This window comes from Nuphar pumila, chromosome 6 (assembly GCF_984573655.1).
Source record: "Nuphar pumila chromosome 6, dmNupPumi1.hap1.1, whole genome shotgun sequence".
Lineage (NCBI taxonomy): Eukaryota > Viridiplantae > Streptophyta > Magnoliopsida > Nymphaeales > Nymphaeaceae > Nuphar > Nuphar pumila.
In genome coordinates, this window is record NC_143254.1 from 52821165 (window position 1) to 52839245 (window position 18081).

Consider the following 18081-nt stretch of genomic DNA (forward strand, 5'->3'; position numbering starts at 1 on the left):
CTCTGAAGTCTCACCTAGAAGAACGTCTAGAACCTCTAAACCTCCAGAAAAATTTGTGTCTTATGAATCTTTTTCACCCACGTATAGGGCCGCCATTACATTAATACAATCATATGTTGAACCATCATCCTATTCTCAAGCAAAAAATCATATAGAATGGATAGAAGCCATGAAAATAGAATTGGATGCACTAGAAAAGGCCAATACTTGGACGATACAAGATATTCCTCCGGGTAAGAAACCTATAGGTTGTAGGTGGGTATACAAAGTCAAAACCAAAAGTGATGGGACCCTGGAAAGATATAAGGCCCGTTTAGTAGCAAAAGGATATGCCCAAGAGTATGGCATCGATTATGAAGAAACATTTGCTCCTGTGGCCCGTATGACCACTGTTAGAACTTTAATAGCCTTGGCCTCCATTAGAACATGGCCTATCTTTCAATTAGATGTCAAAAATGCTTTCCTGAATGGGAATCTCGTTGAAGAAGTATACATAGAAGCCCCACCTGGTATTAGTATCCCTAAGGGTAAAGCTCTTCGTCTAGAAAAAGCTCTTTATGGTCTTAAACAGGCTCCAAAAGCCTGGTATGATCGATTTAGTCATGTTATGCTTGATATTGGTTTTCAACCTTGTTTAACTGACACTGCTTTGTTTGTTAAGAAATCTGATGCAGACATCATTATTCTTCTTCTCTATGTGGACGATATGATCATCACCGGAGGCGACAAACAGGGAGTTGCAAATATCAAATCTCTTCTTAAAACTCACTTTGAAATGACTGACTTAGGTTTATTAAGATATTTTTTAGGCATTGAAGTTGCTTATTCCCCTCGGGGGTATTTGATATCTCAATCTAAATTTGCTCTTGATATCGTTTCCAGGTCTGGAATTACAGATGATAAGAAATTAGACACTCCAGAAGTTGTCAATGTTAAAATGAAAATTGATGATGGAGAACTTCTTGATGATCCTACTCCTTATAGACAACTTGTTGGAGCTCTTTCTTATCTTTCCATTACTAGGCCAGATATAACTCATGCAGTTCATACAGTCAGTCAGTTTCAGCATGCTCCCACCTCCGTGCACATGGGAGCGATTTTGCGTATTATTAGATACTTAAAATCCTCTCTTTCACGAGGACTCTTCTTGTCTGCTTCATCTTCATTAAATTTAATTGCATATACTGATGCTGACTGGGGAGGTGATCCCAATAATAGACACTCAACTACTGGTTTTTGTGTGTTCCTAGGTGAAACCTTAATTTCGTGGAGGTGCAAGAAGCAGCAGAAAGTCTCTCTTTCCTCCACCGAAGTTGAATACAGAGCCATGGCAACTACCACTATGGAGGTTGTTTGGCTCAGACGATTGCTAGCGGATATGGGAGCTAAAGCAACACAAGCTTCAAAGATGTGCTGTGACAACAAAAGTGCGATCTACATTGCAAGCAACCGGACATTCCATGAGCGCACTAAACACATTGAGATGGACTGTCACTATGTCAGAGAGGAATACTTACATGGAACCATTGATCTGCCATATGTTACATCAGAATATCAATTAGCAGACTTCTTCACCAAGCCTCTCGCTGCTCACAGATTTCACTTCCTCTTAGACAAACTTTCGCTCATTGTACCGTAAGTTTGAGGGGGAGTGTTAAAATGTAATCTGTAATATATATATATATATATATATTATTTAATATTATTATATTTTCTTTTATTATTTTCTTTTATTATTTTTTTATTTTTCTTTATTTTCTTTTTTAGCATCTAGTTCAATAGAAACTAGATATTTGATCCAGTCAAGTTCCTGTTGGAACTTGACTGTGCAAATAGCTGTTGGACTGTAGTCCAACAGCTATAATAAATGCTGTTGGACTACAGTCCAACAGCTATAATAATAAATGTTGTTGGACTGTAGTCCAACAGCTATATTAAGAGACGTTGGAATCCAACGTCTCTTTTGGAGAGCTCAAAATGAGCTCTCCTCTCTCCCACTTTTTTGTATATATAGGGGTGAACCCCTTCAATGTATATTACTATGCTTCTTAAGCATTTTGTTCATGAATAAAGTATTATTTATTTTAAGTGTTCTTCCTTTTATACCCTTTCAAGGGTCATGCTTGTAGTGTCTCCAATAGACACTTGTTTGTGAGTTATTTGTGCATTTGTTGAAGACCACCATTTCATTACAACATTATCTCATTTATAAGGAATTTGTCTTATACACGGACCATGAAGCATTGAAGTACCTGAATAGTCAAAAGAAGTTGAGTGCTCGTCATGCCAAGTCGGTCAACTTCTTGTAAGAGTACACCTTTTCGCTTCGCCATCAATCTGGTACCCTGAACAAGGTGGCTGACGCTCTTAGTAGGAAGAACAACCTTTTGATGACTATGTCAGTGCAGGTCATTGGTTTCGAACAATGCAAGGAATTATACCCCACGGACCCTGATTTTTACCAAGTCTGGGAAGAGTGCATCTCTTCAGATCGCACCCTCGACCCCCGTTTTTGTATTCATAATGATTACCTCTTCCGTGGGAACAAATTATGTGTGCCCGATTTCTCCCTTAGGCTTCAGTTGATTTCTGAATTACATGAAGGAGGGTTAGCAGGGCATTTCAGGCATGATAAGACGTTCGCTCTGTTAGATGAACGATATTTTTGGCCCAAAATGCGCAAAGATGTTGTCAAGTTCATCCAAGGGTGTCATGTGTGTCAAGTGTCCAAGGGTCATCGTCAGAATAGTGGTTTGTATACTCCGTTATCCATTCCTGAACGGCCGTGGGAGCACGTATCCATGGATTTTATCGTGGGCCTCCCCAGAACACCACATCGTTTTGATTCAATTTTAGTCGTTGTTGACCGGTTCTCCAAAATGGCTATCTTTGTCCCGTGTAAGCGAACCACCGATGCCTCTTTAGTCATGTCTTATTATTTCAAGGACGTTGCCCGCTTCCATGGCCTACCCCACACAATCACTTCTGATCGTGACACGTGTTTTATGAGTCACTTTTGGAAATCGTTATGGGCCCTGTTGAAGACTAAGCTTCAGTTCAGTAGTGCGTATCACCCCCAGACCGATGGCCAAACCGAAGTTGTGAACCGCACCTTAGGAAATTTGTTACGGAGCCTAGTGGGGGAAAATGTCAAAACTTGGGACCTCGTATTGCCCCAAGCCGAGTTCGCATATAACAATTCCATTAACCGTTCTACTGGTAAATCTCCGTTCCAAGTAGTGTATGGTCGGTCACCCACCCATGTAGTTGACCTAGCCCCTATGTTAGATCTTTCAGCTTCAGCTCCTGATGTTTTTGATGCCGTCGAATATATGCGTGACATTCACAGACAAGTCCGTGCCAAACTTGTCGAAAGCTACGAGGCCTACAAAGCTTTCGTAGATCAGGGTCGTCGTGATGTCCACTTCCAGGTCGGTCAAGTCGTCTGGGTGTATCTGCGTCCAGAGCGTTTTCCTGTAGGCACCTATAGCAAATTAAGTCCTAAGAAGTATGACCCTTTTAGGATCCTTCAGCGATTGGGTTCGAATGCCTACCTCCTTAAGCTGCCCGATGATTGACATATTTCCCCTATTTTCAACGTGGCTGATCTATATGCTTACTGTGGTAACAACAAGTTGTCAGAGCCGACTTCTTCCCAACCAGGGGAGAATGATGCAGGGCAGGACCCGATTGGGCCCATCGTGCCACCTGATCCGCCACAAAGGACAGATGAGCGGCTTCACGTGTATGACCCCCTTGCAGGTACGGAGCCGCGACGCAGGGAGGTACCCCTGCGCACCTACTCCACGCGTGGTGGAGTTCGCACGTCACAGAACCAGCAGCAGATGAAAGTTGACCCGAATGGCGGTTCGGATCCAAGTCTGGACCCGCGACCCGGGTCCAGTAAATAGCCTTTAAAAGGCCCACACATAGGGTTGCGTGGGGGAGATGGTTTTGAAAAGCTTCAGCCGACATTTCTTTCTGTTCTTTTTGCTTATTCCTTGTTACTTGCATTCTGTTTCCTTCATTCCTTTACTATTGGTTGTTTTCCCCATTGATTATTGAAACTTATTGAGAATAATAAAGAGTTTGGGGCCACACCGATTCACGGTGGGCTTCCGTTTTCATTCCTCCTCCGACGTGGACTGCATCACTTCCTTTCTTACAGGCCATGAAAATCCTATTCTAAAATGTATATATAGCTAATGATAATCATTTTCTCACGTTTGCAATCATGAACATTCTATTAGAATCATTCTCTCCAAAACTTGAGAGGATAACTCCCATGGGGATTAAGCAAATGTGCCAAATATGAAATGATGAGCTTTGATTGGTATCTGCGATGAAAACTTAATCCAAATTTTGTCACCTATGCAAAATTCAAAGAAAAGTTCTAGCTTCTATGTTTCACTGGTCTCCCTGTAGTCAAGTATAGCAGACTATATTTGACAGGCAGAGGAAGGCTTTTAATGTTCGTTATCTTTTGAAGCTTTCATTCAGTAATGATATTAACTGGCACCATGTGACATACATAGTAACCAGCCTAAGCACAACATATTAGTTTTTTGGCTACTTTCTGAAATCATATGATGGAAGCAATTGATATTGATTTCTCAGCCCATCATTCACAAAATAAATATCCAGAGAGCCCTGGCTTGGTTCAATAGATTCATTTCCCGCTACTTTCTGCCCCTGCCAGCCTTATTTGAACTGGTTTCATTGCGTTGAATTCCTGTTTATCATAGTGCTTCCAACGGTGCTGTCTCTTCTCCTTCCAACCATACATCACTGATTTGAGCTGGATGGAGAGCATGCAAGGGAAATGTAACTGACAATATGTAGTTGCTTTGCTTTTTGCATAATTTGTTTCTGAAAATACAGTTTCATTATGCATAGTTTAAATCTATTTTTCACTTTGATCCAGCCTTTACGTGTTAGCTAGGTCTGGTTGGGTCTTCCACATCATCGTTATGTTGTGATACATTTTACATCTCAACTACCTTCAAGTTTCTCTATTAGATCTTAATCTAATCCACTGGTCTGATAAATCTGTCCACATCTGAAATGTAAATATGCAACATGTTTGTATTGTTTTTCGCTAGTAACTACAAGTTCTTGATTTCACTTTTTCTCTCTGATGCATGTTTTGTACCTTCCTGGCTTCCTCTAAGTCTACTCAATCAATAGAATGTGGCTTGGGGTTGGTTTGACGGTAATGATTTAACCTCATGCATTTGCAGCAAGGCCTGTATCTACCTGTTACATCATCACATATTTCAACATATTCTTTTGAAAAGGTTGGCTGTTTACTAGAATTATTCATGAATGAGTGATAGTTAAGATAATAAATAAGTGATTGTGACATTCAATGAGGAACAGTGTAGCATTATTCCCGGTGTATTACTGTTGGATGCATTATTTTAAGTGATGTGTTTTAAATCATAGACATGTTCACTTCCCAACCTCCCTTAGCATGTCTAGTCGCTATGGTATTCAACATTTGGATTGCTTATGGTTGTATTTTAATCAGTTGGTCATTTGCTAATGAGTTCTTGCTTTTGTAAAAGGACAATGTGAGGCATCAAACTCGTTTTGTGACACAGAAACCTGCACAAGTTGTTCTTTCAAGTATGGAAATTGTAGCGCAATCAATGGGTTTCAAGACTCATATCCGTAATTTCAAGGTGAATCTTGAGCTTGGGATAGATGCTTTTCTTTCTTTTAATACCTTGTCTTTTATTGCATTAACTGGTCTGTATTTGAGCTGAACCTATTCCTTGCAAATTACCTAACCTGGATTTGTAGCATTCCTGCTGGGTGCAAATTGATTTTGTATCCTAATCTTACCCATGGGTCCTAAAGTCAATGCACAGCAGCCTGTTGTCCTGATCTAGATCCCACCCACATCAAGCCAAGGATGGTTTCTACTTAACCAAATCTGGCTTCTGGAGTTACGTATTATGGTTTCACCTTTTCCATAATCTTGGCTACCCAGTCATAGCTAAACCATTATATTTGTTATTTATAGGTTATGACCAATACTTGCCAATAACACGTTAAGAACACGTTTTCAAAGATAATGACATGTTCTGCAACATTGATCGATAAACTTGATTGATGCTTCAAGTAACTGTTTCTAATTCTATAGTTGATTGCCTTTTTTTTTTTTGTAATTTTGGTGGTCTGTTTTTTGGTGTATTTTGTACTCTTTCCTTGATCCCCCTACCCATGTGCAATAAAAAAAAATAACCCCTCTTTCCTGCTTCAAACTTTTGAGTGTGTTTGATTATTTCTTAGTGTTGGATCCAGATTTCCTTCAAAGAAAGAGATGACTTTCTCAACTAAATTTACAATAATACAACTGATATTTTAGAAATCTAGCTTGACTATTAGTAACTATGTCACAGGGACTCGGCAAAACAGATGCCGCACCCGCTTCGACGCGACGCGGGATCGCGTGCGGGTGCGGTCAACACGACCCTGGGTGTGTCCGCACCCAGGGTCATTTTTGTCCACAATTTTGGCCGAAAAAAAAAATTTCCCCCGATGAAAAGGAGGAGGATTAGGGCAATTTTTTTTTTTTGCCCTAATCTCTCCTCTCTCTCCCCCTGAGCTCGAGCTCTCCCATCGCCGCCCCAGCTCCGCCGCCCCAGCTCCGCCGCCCCCAGCGTCGCCGCCCCCAGCTCCGCCTCCCAGGCTCCTCCTCTCGGCTCCTCCTCTCCTTTCGCAGGTATGTCTCTCACTCTCTTCTTGGGTCGGCTGGGGAGGGGCCGAGCACCCCCCCTCTCTAGGTCTCTTGTTGGGTCGGCAGGGGAGGGGCTGAGCCTAAAATCTGGACCAAGCCCATTGCCGGTGGAAATGCCTGACCCAGGAAATGGGTGGGCATCTGGAATGGCACGGCTCCACCTTTGACTAGGACCTGATAGGCCGGTTGAAGAGAGTTATGGACTGGTCAAGGCCAAACTGGACTTCCAACCACCGACGAGCCGACGCGTAGGCCTGTAAGCATGTTGCTGGTTCGGGATCCAAATTGTGATCCCAAATCCAGCCCTTATGTGCTGGGCACAGGCAACCAGGACCAATCGTCAGCTGTAAATGAAGGCCTCCAAGAATGAATGCATCACACATAAATAATGCAACATTGCACTATAAATTCACCAAAACATAAATAATTTTAATTGAGCCTCCTCTGTAAACAGCTCGGGTTGGAGCAGACTGCGGTGCCCAGTTGTATCCAGCAGCTATTATTTGAAACACATCAATCACTAAACTGGATAGTGAATGCTTTCAATCACACAATTGTGATGTTACGATAGCTCATTTAAACCCACGAGGGCTCCACCTTCTTGGCTAGAGGCGATCACGAGGACCACAATGGCTTGAAACCCACAAAAGGTGTTTATTACCCAGAAAATTATTAGCATCCATTACTTCATCAGGATATACTTTGGTATGTAATTTAGTTCTTTTATGCAATACTTATTTGATTGATATTTAGGTCGATTTATGTAATTGCTTTACTTATTTGATTGATAATTTGATATTTAGGTTGATATACTGCATGCATGATGAATCATATTATGAGTTTATGACAATGTTTACTGTTAAATGTTAAACTGTTAAAACTTCAAAATTATATATATATATATATATATATATATATATATATATATATATATATACTTTTTTTTTTACATTTTTGCCCCTGCCGCACCCCCGCACCCGGGTTTTTTGGAAGTGCCGAATCCCCGCACCCGCTCCCGCACCCGCACCCATGTGACATAGATTAGTAATGTAGGAGTCTATGTCACATGGGTGCGGGTGCGGGGATGCGGCACTTCCAAAAAATCCGGGTGCGGGGGTATGGCAAAAATATTATATATATATATATATATATATATATATATATATATATATATAAAGTCCAACAGTTGGACATAAATGACCCTGGGTGCGTTGACTGCACCCAGGGTCAGGTTGACCGCATCGGGTGCGGCACCTAGTTGGAGAATCCCTGTGACATATATTAAAAAAAAATTTCTTGGCAAAAATATTTTTTTTAAGTCTGAAAATTTGGACCAAAATGACCCTAGGTGCGTTGACCGCACCCAGGGTCGGGTTGACCGCACCTACACCCGCACCCGCACCCGCATCACGTCGACACGGGTGCGGCACCCTGCTAGCCGAATCCCTATGACATTGGTAGGAGTATGATACTCTAAATTCTGCTATTCTTGATAGCTCAGCTTTTCCATTTTACCTGGCTTGATAATGTTCCTTATGACCCATTTATGCAATTTTGATTTTGCAGATGAGGATTGAAGGACTTTCTGCTAATAAGGTGTCACACTTCTCTGTTATTTTGGAGGTAACTTGTGCTTCACGTTTTTGAATTTCGGAATAATCTGTGATTTCCATATTCAGTCAACTGAAATTTGTCAGGTGTTTGAAGTTGCTCCAACATTTTTCATGGTAGACGTTCAGAAAGTTGCAGGAGATACCATTGAATACCACAAGGTTCTGTTGACTTTCACCAATATTGGCTTAAGGCATTTTTTCTGTTTAGTTAATTGACTGTTGATCATTTAGACTTCGCTCTAGTGTTGGTTATTTGATTCTGATTGTCAGCACAACTATATAGAATTTTGGCATTTTTCATAGCAATAATATGCATTCTATATCCAAATCCTCAACATTATCAATGAAATGGAATAAAATTTCCTGCTGTGAGCATTGATGTTCTTGAAGCACTCATATGGGACCTGGATATTTTTTCTGGACATGGAAGAAAATCCTTACCACTCATACAGCTTCATCAAATTTCAAATCTGTCAGCGATAGGCTCATCTCATGGCTTTGTTTCTTGCCTTTTCCTTTTTTCATTTGATTTTGCCATTCAAAACACTTTTTGATTAGAAAACTATGAATACTCTCCTTCTGCAACTGTATGAGTTTCCAAATATCGACTGAGAAAGATTTTAGTTTTGTTTCTGTAATTTATGAAACAGAGCTGGTCGTTTCAACAATGACTTCCATGCCTTCAACCAAGAACAATGGGACAGTGGTTTTATTCTAAAATAAAAGCATTTAAAACATGCTACATGCACTATTTTGGTCCCTATCAGCTCAGAAGCGAGTTCTTGATGGACCATCTCTTTTGTCATCTATACTGTTCAATATTGCCATAATTTGTTATGACCAAATGTTGATTTTTTTTTCTCTCGTCTTTAAACACCTATTTTTGTGACTTAATTGCCAATTGGATGCAGTTCTATAAGAATTTCTGTAGCAACTTGGAAGATATTATATGGAAACCACCAGAGGATAATCAAGGATTTTGGTGGCAGTGAAGAGTTCAAGGTGGAAGATCATGCATCCTCAATACTTGGGCTAGTACCACCATTCCTCCATCAGATATTTTTGGATACATGGTTTGGTTGCTTGCATCTGTGTGTGAATAGACTGACAACCCACTGGAAGAATTTACCTTGTCCCCAGGTAGTATTGTATTTGTTTGTATATTTTCTCGGGTGTGATGTGCATGATGTGGTAGAAAGATTATAGCTTACGATTGAGCAACCTATTTTAGCAATTAGCATCCAGACAAAGGCAAGAATGCCTCTGTTCTTTGACCACCACTGCTAGTGAATTATTAGGAAAGAATGTAACATAGAATTGCAATTCCTATCTCAATGGTATGCATGGATTATGTAATTATTATGTACATTTTTGTATTACAAATTTGTTGTTCCACAGAAAACAATCTTCTTTTGAATTAAATATGTATTCAATTAGCGAAAAAAAACTATATTATTTCTTCATGACGAAATGTCAGTGTAAGCGCACAAACATAAATATGCTTACCAAGCAGGACCTTTCTGTCTCCGGGATAGTCATCTATTCTCTCGAAAATATGAGATTGATTTTCCAATCATGTCTTGATTGTCTTGATAATGCGTCTCAGAGGAACCTTACGAGAGCATGGTAACGCTGATGTGAGTTAGTCATTGATAATCCCCCACTGCAAAAAATACGCCATATTTACCTCTCTCAAGCTATCATGCTTTCTTCCTATTATTCTACTTTGTTCTCTCCGAAAGTATACTTGGATTTTGTATCCATTAGTGGTAGGGGTTTTGTTTCTTGTGATTTTATTGCAAGAAATTCCCATGCCATGAAAGTATCAACAAAATTAAAAGAATTTCTATTTTGAATACATTGTGAAATTGTCACTCAATTATCGAGGTATTAGCATGATTTTTTTTTTTTAAATTTATACATGTTTTTCCCATAGTTACAAACATCACCAGTATATTATGTTTTTTATTGTGATAAATCTACTCTTAATAAGGTTTCCTTAATATTTTTTCAAAGGAAATTAGGAGACTTTTTTTGCTGAAAAGAAAAAAAAAACCTAAGAACCAGATTTGTACTTATTTTTGTAAAACTGATAGCAGGACATGGTGCAACTTGATCTCAAGTTGTAGAACCACCAGTCATGGTCAAAAGAGGTTTCCCAAAATTGCCCAAGAACAGAACACCTAGTGTTCCTCTTTAGCAGTTCTTTTCCTCTTTTCTGGGTGGGTTTTATGTCAATGAACTCCATAAGCAAGGTGGATTTTTCTTGATTAAAAAAAAAGTGGGACCAACTCGCGTAGCATCATCATCAATGGATCCACTAGCAGCCGTTGATGACCAGTGATGATCTTAAAACATCAATAGTTTGTGATTGAGCAGATCACTTGATTTGCCCACTTGGAAGTAGGTTGGGCAAAATTTGACTTGATCTAAAAAATCAAAGCAATTGGACCCAAATCTACATGATTTTAATTGATTCATGCACGGTCATAAAAATGAAAACTTGGATCCATTTTAAAAACAGGTTGGTTCTTTTTTTGGATAATTCAAAGTAAACCTCCCAGTTGGTAAAACCCTTGAGGTCCTCCTGCTTACTGGGGAGTATACCTAGCTTCGACCTTGCAGCAAGGGACACTACCCATGGGTTTCAAACTCATGACGTCCTGTCAACTTAGTGACATTCCCAGGTCTCCCCTGCCAGAAGAGCGGAGCTCTTATGGGCCAAACAGGTTTGTTCTTGGGCATGAATATTTGAGAAAACTGATGTGTACGGGACTGACCTGTTCTTATACTTTATCGTTTGGTATATGTGATATGCATCAGAAATGACCCAATCTTGAACATACTTTGCACCCAGGTTTGCTGATACCAGAACAGATTTATATCTGTACCGTAATATTCCAAATTTAATCAAAATATTATCAATGCTTTTATTGAACACTTATAAAAAAAATGTGTTGAAGTTCAACCCACTTAATTCAGTTTCAGCCCAATTAGATTGGTAATTTACTTGGGGTATGCCTGAACTATACCGGTCCTAAATTGCTTGTAAATCCAAGCCAATCTATACTCAATATCCATAACTGTCAGCCCATTTTGCATCAAAACATAATCCAAGGTACTTACCCGGTTCGTTATACCCAAACTCAAAAGCGCCTTTATTCAATGGCCCATCTGGGTCTGAAATAAATAGTACACTTAAAACTGATTGGCTAAGCCACGAAGGGAAAACCCCTTTCATCACCAACCATGCATTGGCTGCCCTCCAGTTGGTAAAACCCTTGAGGTCCCTCTGCCCACCGGGGACTACACACCAGCTTCGATCTTTCGGTAAGAGATGCTCCCCGTGTGTTTCGAACTAGTGACTTCTGTCAACTTGGTAACATTTACAACTCGCCCTACTAGATGATCAGATCCCTTTGTGAGCATGAAACAACAAAAAATCATTAAAGAATAAACACAATATTGAGAATTATGCATTTAAAAAAAATAGAGAAAAAGGCAACAACGTAAAACTTGTATTAAAAAATCAGTAAATAACATATGAGGGGTTTATTTTTCCTTAAAAAAATACATATACGGGGTTTATTAAATTTCAAATTTGCAAAAGTGATGATAAAAGCATACATTTGTATGAGATTTCCCCTTGGTTTCTCTTTGGAAACTGGTAGTTCGAAGGAGTTTATGCATTTGGAAAATGACAGCTGCCAAATTCTGGATGTAGCTACCAGTTGCCAAATCCATGATTTTGGTGCAAATACAAATGGTGATAGTCTCGCTTCCTTTCCCAAATCATAAACTTCCATTCCCAACTGCCATATTCCAAGCAGTCGCCACCAAGACCAAATTTTTATCGAAGGCATAATCTCCCACCCTGCTACCGGATGAGGTTTAGGGAATGTAGTAGCTGGGTGTAGGATTCAGTGTGTTCGAACTCAAGATCCGATGTGTTCTTTTTATATTAGAGTTTTCCTGAAAACATATTATTTCTGAATATAATTTCTCTGTTTTAAACAAATATTCTCGAAGTAGTATGTTTTTGTCAATAATTATGACAAAAAGATGGAGCTTTTGTTGGCTTTCAAATGTTTATTGAAAAACGTGCTTTACATAGGAGAAAAATATTGGCTCTGTTTTCTAAGTATCAAACTGGGGCTTCGCTTGTCTGGCAGGACGTCACCTTGTGGTTGGACGTTACAAGTTCGAACCCCAAATAGTATGGTTGTATAACTGGTAGGGGACTGAAAAATCCCAGCTCTCTGTCAAAAAAATAGTAAAGCTGCAATTTTTCTCACACGCATGACCGCACACACAATAAATAACTAATAAATAATATATATGTATATACATGTCTAAGAAAAATATAAAGTGATTGTGTACCATGGTACACTTGTTTTTAGTGATCTAGCCATACATATCTATTTAGCATTGTTTATTTATCATGTTAGAAGGTTTTCTCATATATAATACATCATATGATCCTATTTTTGAGACAGTGAAAATCCAAAGGTTAGATCTCATATTTGTAGCTTAGATCTATGTAAATCAAGTCTGTACCACTAGTATGGTACCACCATATATATATATATATATATATATATATATATATATATATATATATATATATATATATATATATATATATATATATATATATTGAAATTCCACTAGAGGGGGTGAATAGTGAAATATGATAAAGATCGATAAAATAAAATAATTAAGCAATAAGGCACAACACATAAAATACAGAATTTATACTGGTTCGGTCAGTATTCAGACCTACATCCAGTCCCCAAGCAAACCACTTGAGCTTTCCACTATAACATCCGAGTCACCGGATAAATAGTACAACACCCTCTTCCTCAGAGGTCTTCTTCTCTCAACAGAGAAGGGGCACACCCTCTTCCACAGAGGTCTTGTTCTCTCAACAGAGAAGGACAACACCCTCTTTCACAGAGGTCTTCTTCTCTCAACAGAGGAGGGCAACACCCTCTTTCACAGAGGTCTACTTCTTTCAACAAAGAAGGAATACAGTGAATAACAGAGTTACAATACTTCCTATAGAACCTTCAGAATGATATGAATGCACGAATGAAGGATTCTCAGAATGTTCTGTCTGTCACTCAGAGGATACTCTTTGTCAAAGAGCTGGACTTGACTTTTTCTCTTTTCTTTCTTTTCTTTTTCTTTTTAAAGGCTCTCTTTTCAAATATCGAATAAGAATTTTTCTCGTTGTAAGCTCACACGTCTATTCCATTCCATTGTTTGAATAGTTTATTTGAGTGTGTTTATAGAGCTTTTAAAAAAGTAGTTACATTTTGGAATTGTAACTTTTTGAAATGTGAAATGTTATGTCATTTCAAAAATATCTTTTAGAGAAATTCGAGAATGCCTTTTTCCATAAAAGTAAAATAGAGGGTACACTAGTCGTTGTAATTTTTTTAGGTAATACATATTTTATGTAAAAAGTCTATTTCTTACAATAGTACATTGAACGTTGGGTTGTAGTTTTGTCTTTATTCTAATTAATGATTTGAGGTACATTAGTACTTCTTTGCTTTAAATGAGTGTAAGTACAATGAGTGTTTTGAGATATTTATTTGTACATAGTCATGTCAAGTGTTTTCTTTATGTTGTATTTTTCAAAGTCTCCAGAGAGAATGAGGACCAAAAGAAGGTCGACATTCTTTGAGAAGGATATTAACAAGGATTTGTTACAGGAGGTATTTAATGCTTTGTAAAGAGAATGATGACTTCAAGTAAGTCGACATTTTATGGTTTTGCAAAAAGGTAACTAGAGTCCTTTCAAAAACATATTTTATTTGTTTTTCTTTTATGTAGTCGATTTATGTTTTTGTCTTCTTCTTATATTAGAAATATTTCTTTAAAGACGGTAACTAGAGTCTTTTCAAAAACATATTATATTTATTTTCTCCATGTAGCCGATTTTATGTTTTTGTCTTTTTCCTACATTCCTTTTTTTCATGTTGTCTTGTATATAGTGTAAGGTACAATTATTACATGACAAAATATCTTTTTCATAAAAGGTTGTAAGAAGGTACAATTATTGGTTTTCAAAAAGGAGCTTTTTGAAACTATCGTATACTTTTATGATATAGTGTTTATGAATGAGTATGTAATATGCAATATGCAAGTTCCTGAAGGTTCTGTTACATATGACTCTAAAGAAGAAAGAAGTCTTCATCTTGAGGTAGCCGATCTCTTCATATGAACTTTAGGAATGCATGGCTCATCAAGCTTTTTCTTCAAGGAGTATGATTGCACCATATTTGTACTTGAACAGGAAGTCTCCATCCTTATTGGGTGAGATATCCTTGCATCAAATACTCGTTAGATTTATGGCAAAACATATTCAGTCATAATATAACATTTTTCAAGAGGACATATTATCATATCATATAAAATCAAATGAGACAGTGTATCATATTATGTGACATCAAAACAGAGTTTCTCAACATTCTCCCCCTTTTTGATGATGACAAAATATGCTCCCCCTATCAAAAAGACATTATGCATAGAAATAATAATATGATAAAATATTTGAAAAAAAGGTTTAAAGAGAGTATTTCTCCAATAATGGAGACAGGTTTTCTCCCCCTTTGTCATGGACAAAAAGGAAGGGATCAGAGTAAGAGAGTTATTACAGACCAAATATTACAGTCTAAAAGTAATTAAAAGTTATTACAGACCAAAAAAAATGAGTTTATCTCGAAGGTGGAGGAGGTGAATGTGTTCGGTCGGCACGATTCCGCTTGCGAGTCTGCTGCAACAGGGCTTGATTACGAAGGATACGATCCTGAGAGTGCTCGATATCCAACATAGCAGAAAAGTAATTGAAGGAGGATGTTGGATCTGCTTCATCAGAGTCGAGCATGTGCAGGGACCTTAGATTGAAGGTGGTATCATCGAGGACCTGAGATGGACGGAGGATAACTTCGTTGTGAAGTGGTACTTTGAAGTATTTGAGAATGGGAGTTATGAAACACCCAAAAAGAAGATGCTCAAATTTTTGATAACGAATAAAAAGAGCGAAAAGAATGGATGACCAGTTTATCGGAAGAGAAGAAAAAATTGCGTAGATAAGAAGAGAGATTTTTCGAGGAACTAATCCTTGGCGGGGAAGCTTGGGATAGATGTTGTGGAGAAAAATCTGGGCAAGTAGTTGAGCATGAGGTTGGAGATTCCTCATGTGCCATGGAAGTTGGTAGCAGTTGGTGCAAAGAAGTATTTTTCGAAGTACCGATCGTTCGATTGGTACTATGGTGTTAAGGTCGGTATCGGTGGAAGGTAGGTTTAGAATTCTACCTAGGTCGGAAGCATCGAAAATCATCAACTTTCCTCGGACTTTGGTGGTGATTGTGGTTTGTTCATGATCAGTAGAGAAGTTGGTATAAAACAGTCGAACTAGTTCGGGATAATAGGCAGCTGGGGATGAAGATCCTAGTAGAGGTTTGAGTTCAGGGAGATAGGTGTCTAAGTCAAAGAGCATGAAGTCGTCAAAGTTAACCAATTTACCTTCATGAATGGGGCGAGAGCATAGTAAGTTGTAAGTGTGAAACAAGTCTGTATACCTTAGATCTGCTGTGGTAATCACATTGTTAGAGGAGGAAGAGGCCATTGCAAGAGTTTGTAAGAAGAAAGAGGACTAAGAAGGGCGAGTTTGAAATGGGTAATAGTTGGTAGGATGATAGATTGATACGAGTGGAATTGGTGTGTGATGAACCAATCCATTAAATAGAGGAATGAAAATAATTTAGATAGGTATTGGAAGATAGTGATTTTTAGATTTTAGTCAAATAAGGAAATCCGTGAGTAAGTTAAGAGACTAGTGAATGACAAATCAAATCAATGTGTGAGGATAGTGTATTATATTAGATTGAGGAGGACATAGTATTGAAATATATAGTATATATATAGATTTTACTATGGGTGAGTTTATCGACTAGTGAGAGAAGCCATTAATAGAGTATGGGGTGTCATGTTGAAGTAAAAAGAGTGAATGATTTTTGAAAATAATGGCCTAATAAAACAAGCAACTTTTTACTTTATGTGGAGGTATTCTAATTTCGTGAATGGAGAGTTTAGAATAGGACAACCCATGTGGTATGAATGAGAGGCAATAATAATTTTTATTTATATATATGGATAAGCGTGAAAAGGAGAGTGAAAGATATAAAAAGATGATACGGATATGTAGAGAAGAGAGAAAGGTTATAAAGGACAACATTTACTTGATTTAGATATGACATAAAGTAGAGTTAGAATAAATAAAGTTTTGCTTGGATACAAGACTTTAATGATTCTCGATTTTAGAGAGATATACAATGTAAGAGAGAGGCATGGTCACGGATGGAAGGAAATGTCATGATTGCTTATTTAATATAGAAATAGTTTTTATGGAAATAGGTCATAGGGTGATCATGTGATGTGTACTTTGAAAGATATGACATTTTTAAAGAAAAGAATGCCTTAAAAAATGTTTCATGATTAATGTGTTTTCATATTTATAATTTTTATGAGTATACGTAGATATGAGAAGGACACACTTTGACTTTGACTAGTGGTAAGAAAGATGATGAGACAAAAAGGAGAAAGAGTCAAAAGTATATAAGAATTGATAAATGATAGATTAAAAAATAAGAATAGACATGGAGGAGTCGGATTCAAAAATCTAAAAAAAATGTATTCGAGAGATGAAATGAGGAGACAAAGAAATATTTATGAGTGAAGAGTAATAATTGCTTATATAAGAATCATTTTTGTGGATATGCATGGAAGGAGTGTGAGTTGTCATAGAGAGAAGTGAGATGACATATATGGATTTTTGTGTAGGATAAAGAAGTAATAAAAAACATGATTGATGAAAGACATAAAGTTATGATTGATATGAGATGAAGGACATAAAATAAAGTGATGATTGACATGAATTAATGTTTATTTGATAAACATATATATATATATATATATATATATATATTTTTAAAGAAACTCGATTGGAGAGAGATATAAAATATATGAGAAGGAGCTACGTATAATATAAAGAGAGAGATAGATAAAAAAGGTGATACAAAATGTACTAATGGGTGGAGTACAAGTGTTTTTATGATACTTTTTGTAAAAGATGTAAATCATGAAGAGATGATAATAGATAGTTCGTTTGACTATGATATAGAAGATGATATAGTAAAAATTTACGTGAGATATAATATAGTGTACGTAATCTATGATATAACAAATGATATAGTAAAAAAATTACATGAGAACATATAGCAACTAGATTTTTTTAGAAAAAGGTAAAAGAACCAAAAAAAATAGTCATTCGATTTTAACTAATGAAAAGTATGAGTTCTCATAAACTAAGTAAAAAGGTGAAAACAATTTATCGTAAGAAAAGTTTTTACAAAAGGACAAAAATAATAAAGGAGTTATGAGATGAGTGATGTGAACATTGTTATGATAGCTTTTAATATAATTAGTTTTTATGGATATGAGAGAAAGGAGATAGGACAAGGAGTCATAATGGATGTGTACTTGAAAGATGACAAGTTGAAAGACATAAAGAATGTGTCTTATAAGAATATAAAGTGCACGTGAATATGGAAACTTAGTTTGACTAACAAAAATCGATAAGAAGGAAAGCTATTTAAAATAAGATTTTAACAAAACTTATAATAAGTGTGATTAATTTATAAGTCACTTAGT

The 18081-nt window shown here is 37.3% G+C and overlaps 1 protein-coding gene across 4 annotated transcripts in view; it reads left to right on the plus strand.

Annotated features, from left to right (window-relative positions):
• Positions 1-9893, plus strand: part of LOC149834857 (CBL-interacting serine/threonine-protein kinase 8-like) — an 84321-nt gene extending 74428 nt beyond the window's left edge. For 3 of the 4 annotated variants that reach the window (XM_090010329.1, XM_090010331.1, XM_090010330.1), the window contains 4 exons: positions 5568-5684; positions 8312-8368; positions 8443-8517; positions 9270-9893. In XM_090010329.1, coding sequence (XP_089866455.1) covers positions 5568-5684; positions 8312-8368; positions 8443-8517; positions 9270-9350 — 330 coding nt within the window. In that variant the 3' untranslated portion in view covers positions 9351-9893. The remainder of the gene's footprint in view (positions 1-5567; positions 5685-8311; positions 8369-8442; positions 8518-9269) is intronic. The other variant, XM_090010332.1, reaches the window with a different exon arrangement.
• Positions 9894-18081: the final 8188 nt, after the last annotated feature.